Genomic DNA, 17,846 nt, shown 5'->3' with positions numbered 1-17,846 from the left:
GGATACGGTGCGGGCGGGCTCAGGAGGGGCGGAGCCGGCGGCGGAGAGTGATTCGGGCGGGCGTAACTGCGAACTTTTGTTTGGTGTGTTGTGTGAGTTAGTTTCCGCCGCCGGGACAGAGGCGCCGGCCGGGCTGGGCCGGGCTCGGGGAAGCGCCGCACGGCCAGAGTTGTTTTGCCAGTTGCCGCGGGCGGGTCGGCTTCCCGACCGAGGGGTGAGAAGCACCGGCGACAGCAGGACGAGCCCGCGGCCCGGGGAGCGGGGCATGCGGGACTGGGAATCCGGGCTCTGAGCCGCTGAGCCCCGCCAGGGAAGCGCCGGGGGGTCCCGACGGAGCCATGGATCCTGGGCAGCCTCAAACGCAGCAGCCGCCGCAGGCAGCGCAGCCCCCGGCCTCGCAGCAGCAGCAGCCGCCGCCGCAGCCCCCTGGCCCGGTGTCGGGGGCCCCGGCCGGCGCGGCGCAGCCCCCGGGTGCGGGGCCCCCTCCGGCGGGGCACCAGATCGTCCATGTGCGGGGCGACTCGGAGACCGACTTGGAGGCGCTGTTTAACGCAGTGATGAACCCCAAGGGCGCCAACGTGCCACACACGCTGCCCATGCGACTGCGGAAACTGCCCGACTCCTTCTTCAAGCCGCCCGAGCCCAAGGCCCACTCCCGCCAGGTGAGGGGGAGGGAAGGCAGGGGCCCGCGCCGCGGGCGGGCGGGGGGCGGCCCGGCCGGGCCGTGCTCCCCCTCCCCGCCGCCGAGCTCCTCCCGGGGGAGGCGTGTGGGGGAGGGGGCCGGGGCGGGAATCCGCGGGGCCGAGCGGGCGGGGGGCGCCCGGCCGGGGCTGTCGGGGCGCTCTCTGCCGCCCCCACACCCCTTTATTTGTTCTTCCCTTGGGGCAGGGCCGCCTCCCGCGCCCCGAGACGCCGCCGGGGCCGGGACTGCGGTGGGAGGGCGAGCAAGCGCTGGCCCCGTCCCGGTCTCTAGTGGGGCCTCGAACTCCACATCCGCTCCTTGGCTATCTCGGCCTCACCGGGAGGGCGACAGAGGGGGTGAGCCCCTAAAACTTGGGTGAAAACGCTTCGCTTGGAATGTCGCTTTGCAGTCCAATTCCCTGCCCTCTGTGGAAGGGGTCGATGAAGTGGTGCCAAACCTACACCCCCTCGCCCCGTCAGAGAGTAAATATGGATGTGACTTTTCCACCATTTCAGCACGGCGCTGGGTTGAGTAGGATTAACCCCCCCACATACACAGGCACGCACATCCGAAGTTAATTCCCGAGCCAGACGCCAGGTCCGACGGCGTCCAGGGTCCGCCGGGCGCAGCGCCGCATCCCGGGCAGCGGCGGCAGCCTGGGAGCGGGGCTCGGAGCCGTGGGGCCTCGGCCGTGCCGGGCCGGGGGAGGGAGCGATGCGGGCCGGGCCGCGCAGGGAGCGGGGGAGGGATGCGGGGCAGGGCTGGGAAGGGGCGGGGCAGCGCCGGGGGGAAGGGGCGATGCGGGGGCAGGGCCGAGGAGGAACGGGGTGGGGTATGCGGGGCAGGGTCGGCGCTCGGCCTCCGGGTGCTCTTGGTGTTTAAGCAGAGGGACTTTTGTACCAAGATTTAAGTGCTGGTGTGAATACGAGGGGAAGCTATTGCTGTTAACCAACGTTTTGGATGTAGACTGTGCATATCTAGTCAAGTGTTATTAAGTAATGAACTTAGTTGCTAAGCTATAAAATAAATTTTATTATTGGCTATTGTCATTTTATCTGTGTAGCCAGTAAGGGTGAAACTCGCTGTGTACTGGTGCCTGGTACCCATGTTGTTAAGGGCCTGTCAACATTTCCATTATTAAACTTCTGTTTTGAACGTTTTATAACTTGACTTCAGAAGTTCATTCCAGGCTGAACCTTGGCACGTACTCTCCCAGCCTAGGAGTTAATTCATTTTCCAAATACTCGAAAAAGCAGTCTGGCCTTCATATAGGAATACTGAAAAGAAAATTGGAAGGGGTGGAGCTGATCTGCTTCTGTAGTTTTGCTAGCTTCTGAGTTGCAGACGTTTAATAACATACTGAAATCCAGCAAGGAATAAGGGGTTCATGTATAGTGTTCTCCCAGCTTGCGCAAATCTCATTGCGGTTCCATTGTGTACAAATCTGAATGGGTAGACATTCATCTAACACTTGGTGCTATGTCTTGTTAAATACAGTAACTGCAGTTAAATAGCTACCATGTTTGAAATGCACTAAAAGTGCATTTAGTGCATTGAAATGCACTAAAAGTACAACTTTCGGTTGTACTTTTAGGCTTAGCTTTATATTCCTTGTGTATGTTAATCTTTGTTTGTAAAGCATATTTAGTTGGATCACTGTTCCTTGTATACCACTCAGTGGTTCCTAAAACATTAACTTGAAATCTAGCTAAAGCAAGAGAGAATAATTTGCTTCATTGTGGATTGTTTTCATTTTTTCCTTTCTGTTTAATTGTGCCACATAAACATTCAGTTTAAAGAAAAAAACTGAATCTATAAATCTGTGATTCCCAGGAATTTAAATATTGCAAATCCACTCTTTTGTCTGGATGTAAGTGCAAACTGATTTGTTTCCAGTTGAACACATGGAACTTCATGTGTGCTTGCATACAGATGGAGTGAAGCAGATGTGTAAGAGTGTGTAAGTGGGGCCTCTTATGGTGTAATACCTTGTGTAGAGAGGTGTGACAGGGACTGATACATGCATCTCATTATAGGTGTCAATATTGTTCTGGTCTGTCTATGAAACCAGTTAATTGGTAAATATATTTTTAAAAGCCAATTTTACTTTAACCAGGTTTTCAGAGCTGCCTTTTCCATGTTGGATGTGTATTTAGTACTGGCAAGGACTTTCTGTGTACTTATGAGTGGTGACTCCAGTGAATGGGTTTGTGAGTCATTTCTGGTTGACTGGTTCAACTGTTTGCTGAAGCTTTGCTTTGGATCAAGCATGGACAGACTCTTTATACCCTCAAAAGTTCGAGTTATTAGGAAATGTTCTGTTCAGTCTTCTTGTTTGGGTTTTTTTAATGGTTGAATTAATGAGTCTTCCTCCATTGGAACTCGCTGCTGCCAGTTGGCATTTCACTATTGCTTTTCTCTTTGTGTGATCTTTTAAACCCCTACGGTCTGGGGGGTGGGATGGTGTGTGGCGTGTGCATCTACTTGAATCCCCACACCCCCACTTGAAAAGGACAGTGGGAAATTAACTCCTCCAGCAGAAAGTGGGTGTGATGGTAGGGAGTGGGTGCAGTCCAGTAACAAACCACTCAATGCACTGCATGAGATCTGCTGACTGCAGGCAGGTTTGTTCTTAACCCTGTGTTAGGAGTAAGAACTTTAGTTTCAAAATAAAACTAAGGGCTCTCAACACGTACACTTAATATTTCTTGACTTGCACAGGGGTTTTTAACCAAACTACATGGAGGCTTGTTGAACAGTTACAACTGGAAAATAAGCAGAACTTTAGAACAACTGAGCTATGAATCTCTACTGAAACGTTCATTTAAAGTTAAATGTCTTTTGACAGCTGCACTTCTACTGAAATATAGGAATCTTAATAAAAATAATTTCACTCCTGGCAGGCCAGCACTGATGCCGGGACAGCAGGAGCCCTGACCCCACAGCATGTCCGGGCTCATTCCTCTCCAGCATCACTGCAGCTGGGAGCTGTTTCTCCAGGGACACTTACACCCTCTGGAGTAGTGACTGGACCTGGAGCTCCATCTTCTCAACACCTCCGCCAGTCTTCTTTTGAGATCCCTGATGATGTACCTTTGCCACCAGGTTGGGAGATGGCTAAGACACCATCTGGACAGAGATACTTTCTTAAGTAAGTAAAATTTCTTTTCAATTAGCTGTATCTCTGGCTCTTTTTTTATTTTTGTTGGGATATATATGTTTTTACCATCTTAGAATGTCAGTAAATTTCACTGTGTTTAGAATATGTATTTTTAAAAACATGCTTGGGATTTTAAGTAGAGGACCCTACCACTTCAGTATTTCTCACATATCAACTCTGCTGAGTCTGAAAACTGTAGGGTAGTCTGTAAATATTTGTCCTATCTTAATCTTATCTAAAGAATGTTACCCATTATATTGTGTACTAAAAAAATCAGTGAAATTAGCATAGTTGTTCTTGAACAATGAGACTTTTGGATTTGCTGAATATTGTTAGAGTTGTCATGCAGGTCAAGATACATTTTACCTCATTTTAATAATACAGATGTAAAAATACAGAGTTAACTTTAGAGAGTATTGTAGTGACAGTATGTCAGGACTTCTAATATTTTGATTAAAGACAATTGTTTAAATACACAACCAAAATGTTTTTTGCCTACTCTCTCTTCCTGAGGTAATTAACATATGTGTTTGATTACTGTGTTTGTGTTTGTAAATTAACTCATCTACATTCCTGGCAATGAAGAGGAAATTTCAGAATTTCTAACATTGTTTCATCTTCCTAGAGGTGTAACTTTTCCACACAGTGAAATTAGTATCACCTTTTCCATAGCTGAAGAAAGTTAGATGTGCCATCCATTTGACACCCAATCCATCAGGAAGCACTTTCTTTTATTCTGTGCAGTTTTCAAAAACAGCAGGGACTTGTCCTTCACTCTGAAAATGTGCCCACCAAGACCATAACTTGCCCTCAAATACTTTGACTATACTTTGAACTTTTTATTTAACAGCAAGTCTCTAAATAACCCATTATATGTCATTTGCAGGGTGGTGAGAGGTAATGCAGTGTTACTTATGGAAAACTTGTTTCAGCCGAGAAAAATGTATTTATTACTACCTTTCCCTCTCAAACGCTGTGATTAATAGCTGCATCTGACTGAAATAGTTGAGCTTGTAGCTTCAAAAATAATAACAAATTTACATTGTGTGCAATGAAAATTGAACTTGCAGAACTTCTTAAAAATGTTTCTTGTTCCTGTAGCTATGGTATTTCCATACAAAGAAATTAGCCTTTTCTTTTACTCTTACTACACCCAAAAAGAGGGTGCAGTAGTTGTCTGAAAATTTTTGAGCCTGGAGGTTCCCTTTTGAGAACAATCATTCTCTGTTAGAAATGTGAAAATAAGCATTAGTTACAGATCTTGAAGATGTGATATTTTCTTTGGTGAAGTTTAACAGATCAGTGTGCTCTAGAATATGAGCTCTTCAGCAGGCACAAGTAGAAGGTTTTTTTTGAACTGTGTAATTTATGCCATTTGAGAAGTGTAGCTCATTGAACCTTGAGAAAAGAACAGAATGAGTTTTGAAATGAAAAGCAAACTTTTGTTTTGACTGTTAGTGAGGGCTCTTAAAGAGCACCTTATGAAGCATGAAAAATAGATATTTGATTTTAAAGTTTTACTGCCACAAGTAATTGTTCTTGATAGCACTGTCAATTTTACAGAAGATGAAAGAGTTTAAGAGACAAAAAATGTCTTCCTGCTCTTCCAATGAATTTTTTAAAATTTTGCTCATTCAGGTGAAATTAGAGTGAAAGATTTATTCTTGGAAAGCTTTTTCCGCAGTTTGATTATTACCACAAAAATCTTTCCTTTTTCTTTTGCAAGTTTTTTTGTCCTTTCTTGGTGTCCTGGTATCCATTTCAAAGGGTCAGGTTTCAGCAAGAACAATAAAGAGCCTGAGACTGGAAAGTACACACAAGTCTGGCAAACTCATCTGCATGAGCAAGATCGTTTGTTCTCAAGCAGACATCCAAAGTAAATGATTGAAAGAGCTGCTAGCTGTGAAGGATGTGTCTTGAAGGGGAAAGGAGTGGAAACAAACCAGGTTGTTAGGAAAAAAAATAAAGGCTGTGCTTTTTGAACCTCTCCCTGCTGGGTCACATGCTGACCTTGGGAGATTTTAAACAGTGTAATGGGCTGTTTCCTTTTGGCTTTCCTTGGGTGATACTCTGGTATGGGAGAGTCTAATGAGGACAGCTCTGTTCACACTTGAAGAACATTTGTTCATAAAAGGTTGCTTAATATATATGCAGGTAAGATCCACCAACTTCATTGGAGTTTTTTGAGATTTGTAAAAAGCATTTAAAGTACTAGCACAACATTTGCTCTGTATGTAAAGGAAGCCTAAAGAAATTTAAGACTAGTTTTGAGTAGCAAGTTTTATACTAAAGGTTCTTTTCAGTGATGAGTGGTAAGTTCTAGTTCACACCTACAAGCCTGCTAAAGCTCTCATCTTGCCTGGTTATACCTTAAACATTTGCTTGAAATGTGTGTACTAAGATTTCTGATTCTAAATCACCTTTAATGTGGTTCCTTCTACCATATGCAGATTTTTAGTGTCTCTTTAAGTATTCAGCTTTTTTTCTTCATTGGCTGCATCACTCCTTGTTTCCACTAGCTCCATGAACAGTCTGGTAATCAGGCTCTAAAAACATCTTTGCAGAATAGGTAACAGTATTAGATTCTTTCCAGATGTCAGTAAGCCCTATGGTTATAGTTATCATAATATGCTACAGTACAAAGAGAATAATACAAAATTGAGTACCATACTTAATACACTCTGGAATTACAGTCACTTCCACTAATCAGTGGGTCAAGCACTGCAAACACAGTAATTTGTGCAAAGAAATGAAAATAGTGTATATGGGAGAGAAAATACTTAATCATCTGTGTGTGTATTTATAGAGATAGATGCACAGAGTTGTTTGGCCAAATATTTTATACACACACCCCATGTAGCCATACACATTAAAAGAAGGTGAGGACAGTACTATAGGGTTTGAACCAGAACTATTCTTGTAAATTAGACTGTCATCTGGATAAATAGACCCCCTTATGTATGAATGCCCAACATATGATTTGCCAGAATTCCACGTATTAGCATTCATCTCACTGTTATGGGTAGTAATGCTGAGTTTCATTTTCCCTTAGTGATGAATTTGAGCAGTGGGTTAAGGCCTGCTTACTGTACAGCTGGTAAAACTATTTTTTAGTGATACTGCTCCTTCAGTGGAGCTCATAAGTTAAGACTTGCTGGTTAGTAAGTGGTCACATCTGAGTCATCTCTCACTGATGTAGCCCATTCTTAAACATACAGTAAAGAAGCCGAGCTTGGTTTGTGTGGTGATGTCAATTGCATTGCTTTTTAACCACTTCCTGTTAGCCAGCTGCTGCTTGACATTTCAGTGAACTGTGCAGAAAGATAGGGAATCGCTCTCGAGGCAAAAGATAATGTGCAATGGGAATAGCAGACAGCAGCTTGCAGAAAGAATAAACAAATTTTGCTCAGTTTTAGAATTACTCTTGTATCATTTTAAATTAGAGTTATGCTTTTAATTCTTACAGAGCTTGTGTAATACTTCTTCTGTTGTTGTAGTGTGAGGGAAAGTTAACTGATTGTCCAGCAAACAAGTCTTGTAATTATTTTTCCTACAGGAAGTAGTTCTTGCAAGCAGTTTATCAACAACTTCCTATTTTTTCTGTGAAGTGTTGAATGACTTCCTGAAGGAGGCCAAGGTGGTTTTCATTAGTATTTGTGGGTGTTTTTGAGGTGTTTATCCATCTGGCAGAAAAAAAGATTGCTGTTACACATTTCTCACGTGCTCCATATGGAGGTATGGTTTTGGGTGTTACAAAACCAACTACTGTTAAGACAACAGGGAAGTTTGTTGCTACGATTTTTGGTTTTGTCTTTTTTAAATTTCCTTATGTCACACATAAAAAATATCCAGTGATGATGTTAAATTTCTCTTGCAACCTGTTTTTACCCCTGACTGGTACTACCCACTACACCTATTTCCTCTGCTCCCCTTGGTCTTCCCACCAAAGTAATCCTAGTTTTCAAGGACAAAAGATGTTCATTGGAAAAGCAGCAGCCACAGCTGCATATTTTATTGAATACCTTAATTTAGTGAAGTGTGTATTCAGAGTCATCAATATGACTTCTTATGCTTGTAGTTCTATAGTTCAAGCAAGCTGGTCAGTAAAATAGCAGCATTGTTGGAAGCCAAAACTGTAGCCACTGCTTTGATGGGCTTCTCCACTTTTGAGGATCTTTAGTTGCTAAATTCTATTTGTAATATGTCAAGTCAGTTGCATTTTTATATTGATGATTTGACTGTTTAGGAGAATACTCAAAAGATCAAAGATCTCCCTAGAAAAAGCCATGAAGAAATGGTACCGGGGACACTGTCAGTTTCAGAACATTTCGACACAGTGAAATTAGTATCACAAGTATCATTAGTATCAAGGAAAAACATTAAAAAAAGTTAAAACACTTTCAAAGGAAAGCTTGCTGTAGTATGTTTTTGACAATTTAAGGGAAGACAGTCACAGTACTACTAAGTGTGTATTCTTCCTTCTACCTCTTACTTTGAAGAGTCCTAAGAAAGAAAATAACACAAATTTTTTTGAATTCGCAGTTCTACTGAACATTTCAGTATCTTTGAAAGGGCTGAGGAAGAATAAGGGCAAATGTGCCTCATTTGCGTTAGCACTGAGACTGGGCATCAGAGAAAGCAGTGGCACACATTTCCTTCTGTTTGGTGAAACAACGTTATCCATGCATTCAGTACCCTGCTGTACCAAGGTGATTTTAAAACAATTCCAAAACGCACTTGAGATATGATTTCAGGTAAACCAAAAACATATCTCATGGTTTTCACAAATAGGGTATTTTTAATTTATAAGCATGTTGACATTTATTATCTTCAGAAGAACATAGAACTGGGGAAAATACAGCATCTGTGGCACCTAGTTGGAAGTTAATAATTAAATCCTCTCTGAGGATTTTTTTTTAATTAGTTGTTGATCTGAACCTTTCTTCTTCCCATGGGTTTTTTTCTTTCACATATCTCTCATAAAAATAGTCTTTATGCGTTGTAGTATCTGATTTTGGGATTATGTGCTTTAGGTATCTTGTACTGCTTTGTAGCACTGCTTTCCTATCTCCTGAATCAAATTTGAGATCAGTTTTATCTTACTGGCTATCTGAAATTTTTTTATTGTGTTGACAGCTGTAATTGTGACTAAGTCTTAACCAGTATTTTATAATTAAACTACTAAAGTATCTGTGATTAGTAATAAGAAGAGTATTTGAATACAGGTTTAATCAGAATTTCATGTTTAGAAAAAGATGCTTCTGCAATTCTACATATTAAGTATTTCTTCTGGTTAAATTTGAGTTAGAATTGTAGCATTAAGCTCTATGAGTGTAATTGCACTGCTGTGGAACTACTTCTGTTTTCTGAGGTCTTGACTTCTAAAGACAAACAAGAATTTGATATAAAACAAGATGAGCGTCTTCTGGATTTTTATCCTTTTGCTTTTTTTTCCCTGTATGCGGAAGATGGCAAAGAATTACAGTAGTGGGGTTTTTAGTAGTCATCTGGCTTGTAGCACAGGATAGTCTTAACCCTTCAGTTAATGATGGAAATTCCTGCTTGATAGAAAGCAGTAAAATAATAAAAGCATCTTAATTTGAAAATTCCCCTGAGGTAAGACTGAGCACTACTACATCATATTTTTGCAAGGAGCTTCTAATGTGTAAATGCTGTTGAACTGATCGTGGCATGTTTGGGTAAAATCATACCAGCTTTTAAAAGATTCATCTCCTAATCTCTTATCTTTCTCCTTCTGGAAATGAAAAAATAACAGTAGCTTTAAAATTCAAAATGTAAAGCCACCATTTATACTTTGCTCAATTTCCCCCTGCAATTGTGACACAACAGCTGCAAATTTTTAAAAGCTGACACAGCAAGCAAATTGGATTTTTCATTCTGTCTGGTTTTAGACTAAACCCTCAGAGAAAGTAACTTATTAGCACTGAGAGTGCTGAAATATTTAACATCAGGACCTAAATTAAGTCACATGTAAAAGTAAAGCAGAGTTCTTCTTGCTCTCAAAGACAGCAAAAGTTTTCCTGTATGGAGCATAAGCACTGGATGCAGGCGCTTAAGCGCGTGATGCCCAGGAGAGCAAGAGGTGTTGCTCAGGCTGAGGTACAAGATTAACTCTTAAAACTAGTCTTAGTTACAGGCAATCTTAATTAAGACTAGACACCTCTCCTCTGCAACCAACCAAAGAAAAGAAAAACAAAAATGAGGTAAACAGCAACAGAGATCTGTCATCCAAAACTAGGGATGTTCGTCGTCTTTTTATATGTGGCCAGAGCACTGCATGTGTTTATTTTCATAGCTGGAAACAAATTCAGAGGATGCAATTAAATTAAATTTAGTTTAACCTTTTAAAACTGATAGCTGCTCAGTTCTCATATTAATTTGTGTCCTTGTGTTTTTATACATTCCAACATACTTGCATTTATTGTTTGTACACTTCTCATATACTTGTACAGTAAAACTCAATAATGGTGGGTGGAACTTGCTGTCTTTTGCTATTTGAGTAAATATTCCTTTTTTAAGGTGTGTTTTTTTCTTTTTTTTTCCCTCTCCCCATGACAACAAGCTGTGAGTGATTATGTAAATGCTGTTATTTACCTGACTCAGTTTCTCATGTAAATTATAAAGAAAATTTCACTTGCTTGAATGCAGGAAATTTATGGGAGATTTCTGTGAGTAGCAGTCCTCTGGTAGGTGCCCCTAAGATTTGGCCAAAGTACCATGTAGTTGGCCCCAGAGAATGACAGAATTGTGTCTAGGGGAAATTTAGCAGCATGGGGGGGTTAGCATGATGTGAAAAAAATTCTTGGAAGAATGTTGTATTGGAAAGTTAATAGATAGATGCCAGGTACTGGCTGGACACTGTTCCCCAAACAGTTTGCTGCATCTGATTTTGATGTCAGGCTCTTTCGGGAAGTTTACCAGATGAACTGTATTTTTTGTTAAGCACTTGAATAGGCATTTACAGCATGGGGGAAATTTGGTTTTAATGTGAAAACGGTACCTCATAGTTGCTTTTTGCGAAATAAAACTGGAGTTTTATTTGGAGAACAAAAGTTTTTGTAAGGCGTGACTAAGCTGTGTCGCTGTTTCATGGCCTCCTGAAGTGCTTCTTGGAGTCTGTTTTCTGGGATTCACTCTGTTGCTGTTTTATTTGGCTTTTAGCTAAGTTACTTCAGGCTGTGTTTCAGGCAAGTATTCTAAATTACTGGTTAAGTCAAAGTAATAATACAAAGCTGCCTTGTAAAGTAAGACTTTTACCAGTATGCTGCCTGTCGGTCATGTCAGTTGCTAAGGAGACAAAGCTGTCTTGAAAACAGTCTTGGACTTCGCTTTAATTTTGCTAACGAGGCTTTGCTGCGTCACAGTGAAAGACCAGATCTCTTTTGTTGAGTCTCTGACATGCTGTTTGGTAACTTAGATCAGTGTTAGGGGTTCAGTGTAGTTACTGATTATTACACCGAGGTTGTGAAGCCAGGTTTTTTTCTGCTGAATTGTTTTATAGGAAAGTCAAGTAAAGGTCATTAACTATTGCTAGTTTATCTCCAGTGAGTTCTGATTTGTTGAGAGCTTTGTTGGAAGTCCGTCTGCACTACACAGATTTGTTTTAAACCGTGTTACAACTTCAAGGTTGCCTTTACCTTTCTGATTCCCTTGTTGCAAGTAAACTTTTTTGCTTTTACTTGATATGTTATCAAGTTAGACATCTATGGTTGAATAAAGCATCTGAAAGGAGAGAATCTTGGGTTTGCAGGCAAAATTGAATTCTTTGATTAAAGGAAATAAATGCAACTCACAGGTATATTTTCTTTTTGGATCTTACTTCTCAGTTATTTTTTCTAATTCATTGTACTTATTAGAAAAGCTTGGTTGGCAAGTCCTCAGCAATTACTGTGATTGCAACATTTCATATAGTCTCTTTAGAATGGTGAAAAATACAGTAAAAGAGAAATGTCTTCCTGTGTTGCTGTTGGTGTAGTTGATATGATTAATAGACCTAAATGTCCAATGAACAAATAATTCAGTAGTGATTTTTATTTGCAAAATTTTTGTCACTCCCAGAGCAGCCAGCTTTATATGTGGCCAGAGCACTGCATGTGTTTATCTTCATAGCTGGAAACAAATTCAGAGGATGCAATTAAATTAAATTTAGTTTAACCTTTTAAAACTGATAGCTGCAGTTTTAAATGAGTCAAGGGTATGAAATATATATCCTTAAAAAAAGGATATTCATAAGTCAAGGATATGAAATATATATCCTTAAAAAGGTGTAATCTGATGTATTAAAGGCTGTGACAAAGTTGCTTTGAAGTGTGTTCTATGTCATCTTTAGAGACTGTTTTTATAAATATAAGGAAAACATATTTGCAGAAAAAAGTAATACTGTGCTGTGACTGGATTTTAGGTGTCCATTGACTTCAGTGATGGTTTTTGGGTCATGATGAATTGTACTCATTTAACAGTGAAATATTTTAAATACTGTTTCACTGTTTTTTCAGTGAAAACATTTAATAGCAGATTCTGTGGTTACATGGATTTGTACACAAGTACCTGACTAAGCTAAAATTGCCTGTGTCCTAGTTTATGTGTGGATAGACTTTTGAGAGCTTTTTGTTATGCTGCTTTTGACAGAATTATATTATCATCAGCATGGACCTGTGCTTCATTTTTATACCTTCGGCCTCTAAACACATGCACACTTAATTTCTGACCATGTATATCACTTACTTCTGGCCAGTGAGTATAACATTTGAACTGAAGTAAACATTCTCTTTCATAACTGGTATTTCATGTTTTCACTTTTTATGAGATTTTAATTCTAAAACTAAGCAGACCTAAGATTTTGGGACCAAATAATTAGTAAGTCACAGAGGGCAGGAACTTCCAGATTTGTAGTGTTAGAACTGTTAATCATTATGATTGTGAGGGTTTGGCTTTGTCTTTTTATTTTTCCTGTAATGACTAATAACAGGAAAGAGATCTATTGGATTTTTAACAATATCCTGGTAATTTAGACATTGGTTAGGCATAAGGAAGAGAAAATGTGAAACAGACCTTAGCATAAACAGTTAGTTAAGAATTAACATTTTAGCATCCTTGTTAATAAGGTCAAAGGAAGTCTTAATTGCATGCTTTTAAAAATTGTTTGCAATTCAAAGTTGTCCCCATTTTTTATTACGCTGTCAGACAGGTCCTGACATGATCAGCTTTGTGTTATGCAAATTTGTTGAGGAAGTTGGAGAGTTCATTGTTTTCTTAATGAATTAAATTTCAGTTTTATGTGGTAATATACCCAGGAAAAAAGAATCAGTCAATCAGCCTCACCCATTTTCCAACTTTCCGTTTTAGTGTTGTGTTGGAGTAGGGAGCAGGGAAGCAGAAGGGGGATGCCTTTGTTTTCTTCTGGTGCAACTATTTGTGTAGCTTTTGCTGACAGCTACAGTTTGAATCCTGTGTATGCTGTGATGGTGAGCAACTCAGAGATTGTGGATGAACTGTAACTGATTCCTTTGCTCTGCAATCTTGTTGGAGTAGAAGTGTAGGCTCCTGTCTGTGGCAAACTTGACCTTTTTAAAATGGCCTCAAAATGCTTGCTCTCTGAAATCTAAGGGGGATTTTAAGTGGTTTCCAAGCTAAGGTAACAAGTAATTTACCAAATAATTGAGGGAGTGGCAATAAAGTGAAAATTGCTGGCTTTTGTCATGGATAACATTTATATAAATCAGTTTATGGGAAGAAGTCTTTTATATTCACAACAAACAGTTTAGCTCTTGTTTTGTGCATGTGTGTTTGTATAGAATTTATTTGAAATACAGGTGATTATGGTGTTGATGCTTTTTACTTTGCCATAATTTGGATGCAGGCTCTTTGCATAATTTTCCTATAACTTTGTAAAATTCTTTATGTGAAAGACAAAGGTGAAGGTATAAGTAGACCTACAGTTTTGCTGATGCATGGTGCTTTTACTTCTTAACTAGCTTATATGACTTCTTTCCGATTTCTCCTGATAAATATATTTGATCATTATAGCCCTTACCTGCAGCTGGGACATGAACTTATGAGACCTTAGAATACTTTACTGAAGTATATAAAAACTGAGTGCTACCATTCAGTTACGTGCCCACTGTTGATTAAAACTTTCCAGCCTCAACTACTGTATGCAGGTATTTATGCACGTACTGTCTCTCTTCATCTAGTCAAACTGCAAGATACACTTTAGATAAAAGGTGTTCTTCTCTTGTATAGGATGCAGTTCAGTTCCTGACTGCCAGCTAAAAATCTTGTCTGTTCTGCAAGCTGCAGAAGAGTAAAGAAGATGCAAATTCTTGTAAGCAAACACCAAAGAGTTATATTAAATTAATATAAACAGCCTGCAGTGCAGTAGCAACTGGTGCTGTCACACTGTGCTTTATACCACAGTCCTTTCATTTGCACTTCATTAAGACTAGTAGGTTTTCATTTAGGTTAGTATAAATCTTGCAGACCATTTGAGGCAATATTTCTGCTCAAGAAGAAAATATTTATTTGTCAAATCTATTAGGCTCTTTAGCTCATGTTGATGCCCAGCATTTTAGATTAGTGCTGGTAGATCCTACAGCAAGGCTGCAATGCAGAATCAGATGATAGTGTTGTGTTGTTTATAATAGAGGTATCTTTCTGAGTAACACATCTAAACTATACTTAAAATTATCAGGTGAAGGAAAAAAATCAGAAGATGATACGTGATAGAAGTGGAGATAAAAACTAGAAGTACTGGCAGTAGGGATGCAGTAGAAGTAGCTATGCTGTTCTCCTCTTGCTGTTCTTGAGGTGTTTGAGATGTCCAAGATGTTCAGTTTTAAAACCTAGTGACTGCTGGGCCCTGCTGACATTGCTTTTGTAAGAGAGCTTTTTAATAGCATCATTTGAAACTTCCCCCATTTATACAAACTGAGTCCAGGTGCCTGTCCAGCTAAGTGTCTTGTTGCTAGTAGTGGTCAGGAGCAAATTTCTTGCAAAGACTAAGCAGGACAAGCATATCTCTTTGCTCTTCAAGCAAATACTCTTCTCTGAGAACTCTTCTGGCTTCTGACTGTCCTCCAAGACTTGTGTTGTCTGTGCCTGAAGCCCCCTTTAGCACTGGCTGCTTGCTTTGGCAGGGAGTCTGTCTCACTGGTTGTCTGTCCACTGCATGAAGAAACATCTTGATCTCTACTAAGCTTGGCCCCCATTAGCTGCATTCAGTGGTGCTCAGTTCTTACTTTAAATGTGACAATGAACAGTTGGTACATATTTCTAGTTCTATTTAAGATTGCTGTCTTTTTCTCTGGAAACTACTTCTTTTGAAATTTGAATATCTGCAGCATCTTCCTGGAATAGAAGCTTTTTTTCAGTTAACCCTGCCATCCTTTTTTTTAATATCCTGAACTCATGCATTTTCTAGTTTATGTTATTTTTCAAGTGAAGGGTTAGGAATGTTTTCCAGCATTCACCATTCTGAGCCTTCCATCTAAAAAGTACCCATTTGTCCTTTTACTTGTCCTTGTCCTTTTACTCTTTATACCTGTTTTTTCTCCCCATTTCTTTGCAGTTAGCAGTTGACCAAAAGTAAATTTGTATCATTGGGGAACTATGGTGCTGCTGCTGCTGCTTTCTTTTGGATAGATTCTGGTGTATAGGCCCCTGTGGAAGTTAGCAAGAGTCCCATCTCTGGTGCAAGAGCTGCTGATTCCTCCTTCCTCGTGCCGTGTGCTTGCTTTGTACTTTCTTACTGGTAAATGTTTCTTCGTGTCATATCAGGACCTATCTGCATCCTGTAGCTGCCTTTTGTTTGTTTGAATAAAAACCAACAATACTTGCTGTTCCTAATTAGATTGTGTAGTCATTGGTTTCTGAAGCTTACTGTGATTACCTCTGAAGCCCACTGCGATTGCTGTGTCAGCAGAAGGGGGGGAGCCTTCTGTATAAACGCTGGGATGCAAATACTTCCGTTGGTGCATTCACCTCAAAAGAGAAAGGTCATCTGCACTTGCATCTGGCTGGTATTTGGGAGCTGCTTCCTCCAAATGGAAGTATGCTGGTTTGATAAAATGATGTGTATGTGCTTTAAAATACCCAAGCAAGATCCATTTCTAGAACAAAATATTTTGTGGATGATGTGACACATGTACTAAATGATCTACTAGATTTACTGAACCTACTCAGTGTATGTAGGTCTTGAATTTAATGGAAATGTGATTAAAGAAGTGAGCAGTGGCAGTGTATTTGGAAGATGGCTTATGTTTCTTCATATACTCAGTTTCAGTGATGCTGAGCAATGTCAGTCTCAACCATGCTTTGAAACTGTCATTTGATATTCTACTAAATTTTCTGCCTATACCATGCTTTACTTTGTAGTATCTGAATGCCAGATGCTTATACCATATTTTGCTCTGTCATACAGTATGTCTGCATAGCACAACAGTTCAGTAACCAAAAGAGAAGTATTTGGCTCTTCAGAGTTGTGATTTCTTTAAAGATTGTCAACCATCTGTAACTGATTTTGTGATTCGAATATGTTGTTTCAAATGTAGCAATTAGTAAATAAATAATAAGAAACAGTTGTTTGAGTCTGAAAAACACCTGAGTAATTAGCTCAGGGGAAGCTTTCTTCTCACAGCAGTAAAGGTTGATTTTTTCTGCATAGACAGCTCAGCATTGTTTGGCTCCCAAGTTGACTGGAAGTACAAAGAACCATGAATCAACAAGTAATCTAGACATGGCTTGGGTTTTTTCTCTGTTTTCCTCCTGAAGTTCACAGCCATAGCCATTAGTGTCATTAGTATTATCTATCTAACCTAGTACTTAGTGAAGGTTGGTCATCCATCCAACCATTCTGCTGAAAGCACACAAATGTTGCTAAAGCTTAATCAGGTCAGAAGTGACTTGTTGAGCCACGTCTGGAAAACATCCAATGCTGGAGATACCGCATCCTCCCTTCCTCCTATTAAAATGATCCTCCATAAGATGATTTCTCTGCAGAATAGGAAAATATCTAATGTAGCTCCTCTATCTAATAGAAAATATATATCCTATATATATATATCCTATATCTAGATAGGAAAATATCTAATGTAGATTTTGTAAAGGGGCTGAAGTTTCTCTATTAGCAAAAAAAAAAGGTTTATTCTTTAGATGGAATTTTCTTATGATTAAAAAAAGCAATTAAGGAAGTTGCTATACTGGGTTTGCATAGCAGGCTTTTGATAGCAGGGGGGGGCTATAAGGATGATTTCTTTGAGAAGTTACTAGAAGCTTCCTCCATGTCTCACAGAGCCACTGCCATCTGGCTCTAAGAAGCTGGCAAAGGCCAAGGCCATCAGTACAGATGTAGTCCTTCTGGAATAGTGTATTTAAGAAGAAGGGAAAAATACTGCTGCAGAACAGCAATAGCTGAAGAGAGGAGTGAGAGTATGTGAGAGGAACAGCCCTGTAGACACTGAGGTCATTGCAGAAGGAGGGGCAGGGGTGCTCCAGCCTCTGGAGGCGAGATTCCCCTGCAGCTCCTGCTGCAGCCCATGGTGAGGTAGCTGTGCCCCTGCAGCCCCTGGAGTCCATGGGGATGCAGAGATTCACCTGCATCCCCTGCAGGACCACATGCCAGACCAAGTGGATGCCTGAAGGAGGCTGTGACCCCATGGGAAGCCCACACTGTAACAGGCTTTTGGCAGCACCTGTGGCACCATGGAGAAAGAAGCCTGTACTGGAGCAGGTTTGCTGGCAGAACTTGTGAGCCCATGGGGCATTCACACTGGAGCAGCCTGTTCCTGAAGGGAGCCCCATGCTGTGGGGAGGACCCACACAGGAGCAGTCTGCAGCCTATGGGTAGATCTCGTGTTGGAGCTGTTAGTGAAGGGCTGCATCCCATGGGAGAGACCCCACACTAGAGCAGGGGCCCTTCCCCTGAGTAGACAGTGTGTGATGAACTGATAGCAGCCCCCTTTCCCTGCCCCCTGCAATGAAGTCAGG

The 17,846-nt window shown here is 40.7% G+C and overlaps 1 protein-coding gene across 4 annotated transcripts in view; it reads left to right on the top strand.

The window, feature by feature from the left end:
* Window positions 1-326: 326 nt before the first annotated feature.
* Window positions 327-17,846, top strand: part of YAP1 (Yes1 associated transcriptional regulator) — an 88,885-nt gene continuing 71,365 nt past the window's right edge. For all 4 annotated transcript variants that reach the window (XM_054655181.2, XM_054655179.2, XM_077173956.1 and 1 more), the window contains exons 1-2: window positions 327-662; window positions 3,586-3,833. In XM_054655181.2, the coding sequence (XP_054511156.1) occupies window positions 339-662; window positions 3,586-3,833 (572 nt within the window). In that variant the 5' untranslated portion in view covers window positions 327-338. The remainder of the gene's footprint in view (window positions 663-3,585; window positions 3,834-17,846) is intronic.

This window comes from Agelaius phoeniceus, chromosome 2 (assembly GCF_051311805.1).
Source record: "Agelaius phoeniceus isolate bAgePho1 chromosome 2, bAgePho1.hap1, whole genome shotgun sequence".
In the NCBI taxonomy this organism is placed as follows: domain Eukaryota; kingdom Metazoa; phylum Chordata; class Aves; order Passeriformes; family Icteridae; genus Agelaius; species Agelaius phoeniceus.
Note: the sequence above shows the minus strand (reverse complement) of the source record. Positions and strands in the feature narration are given on the sequence as shown.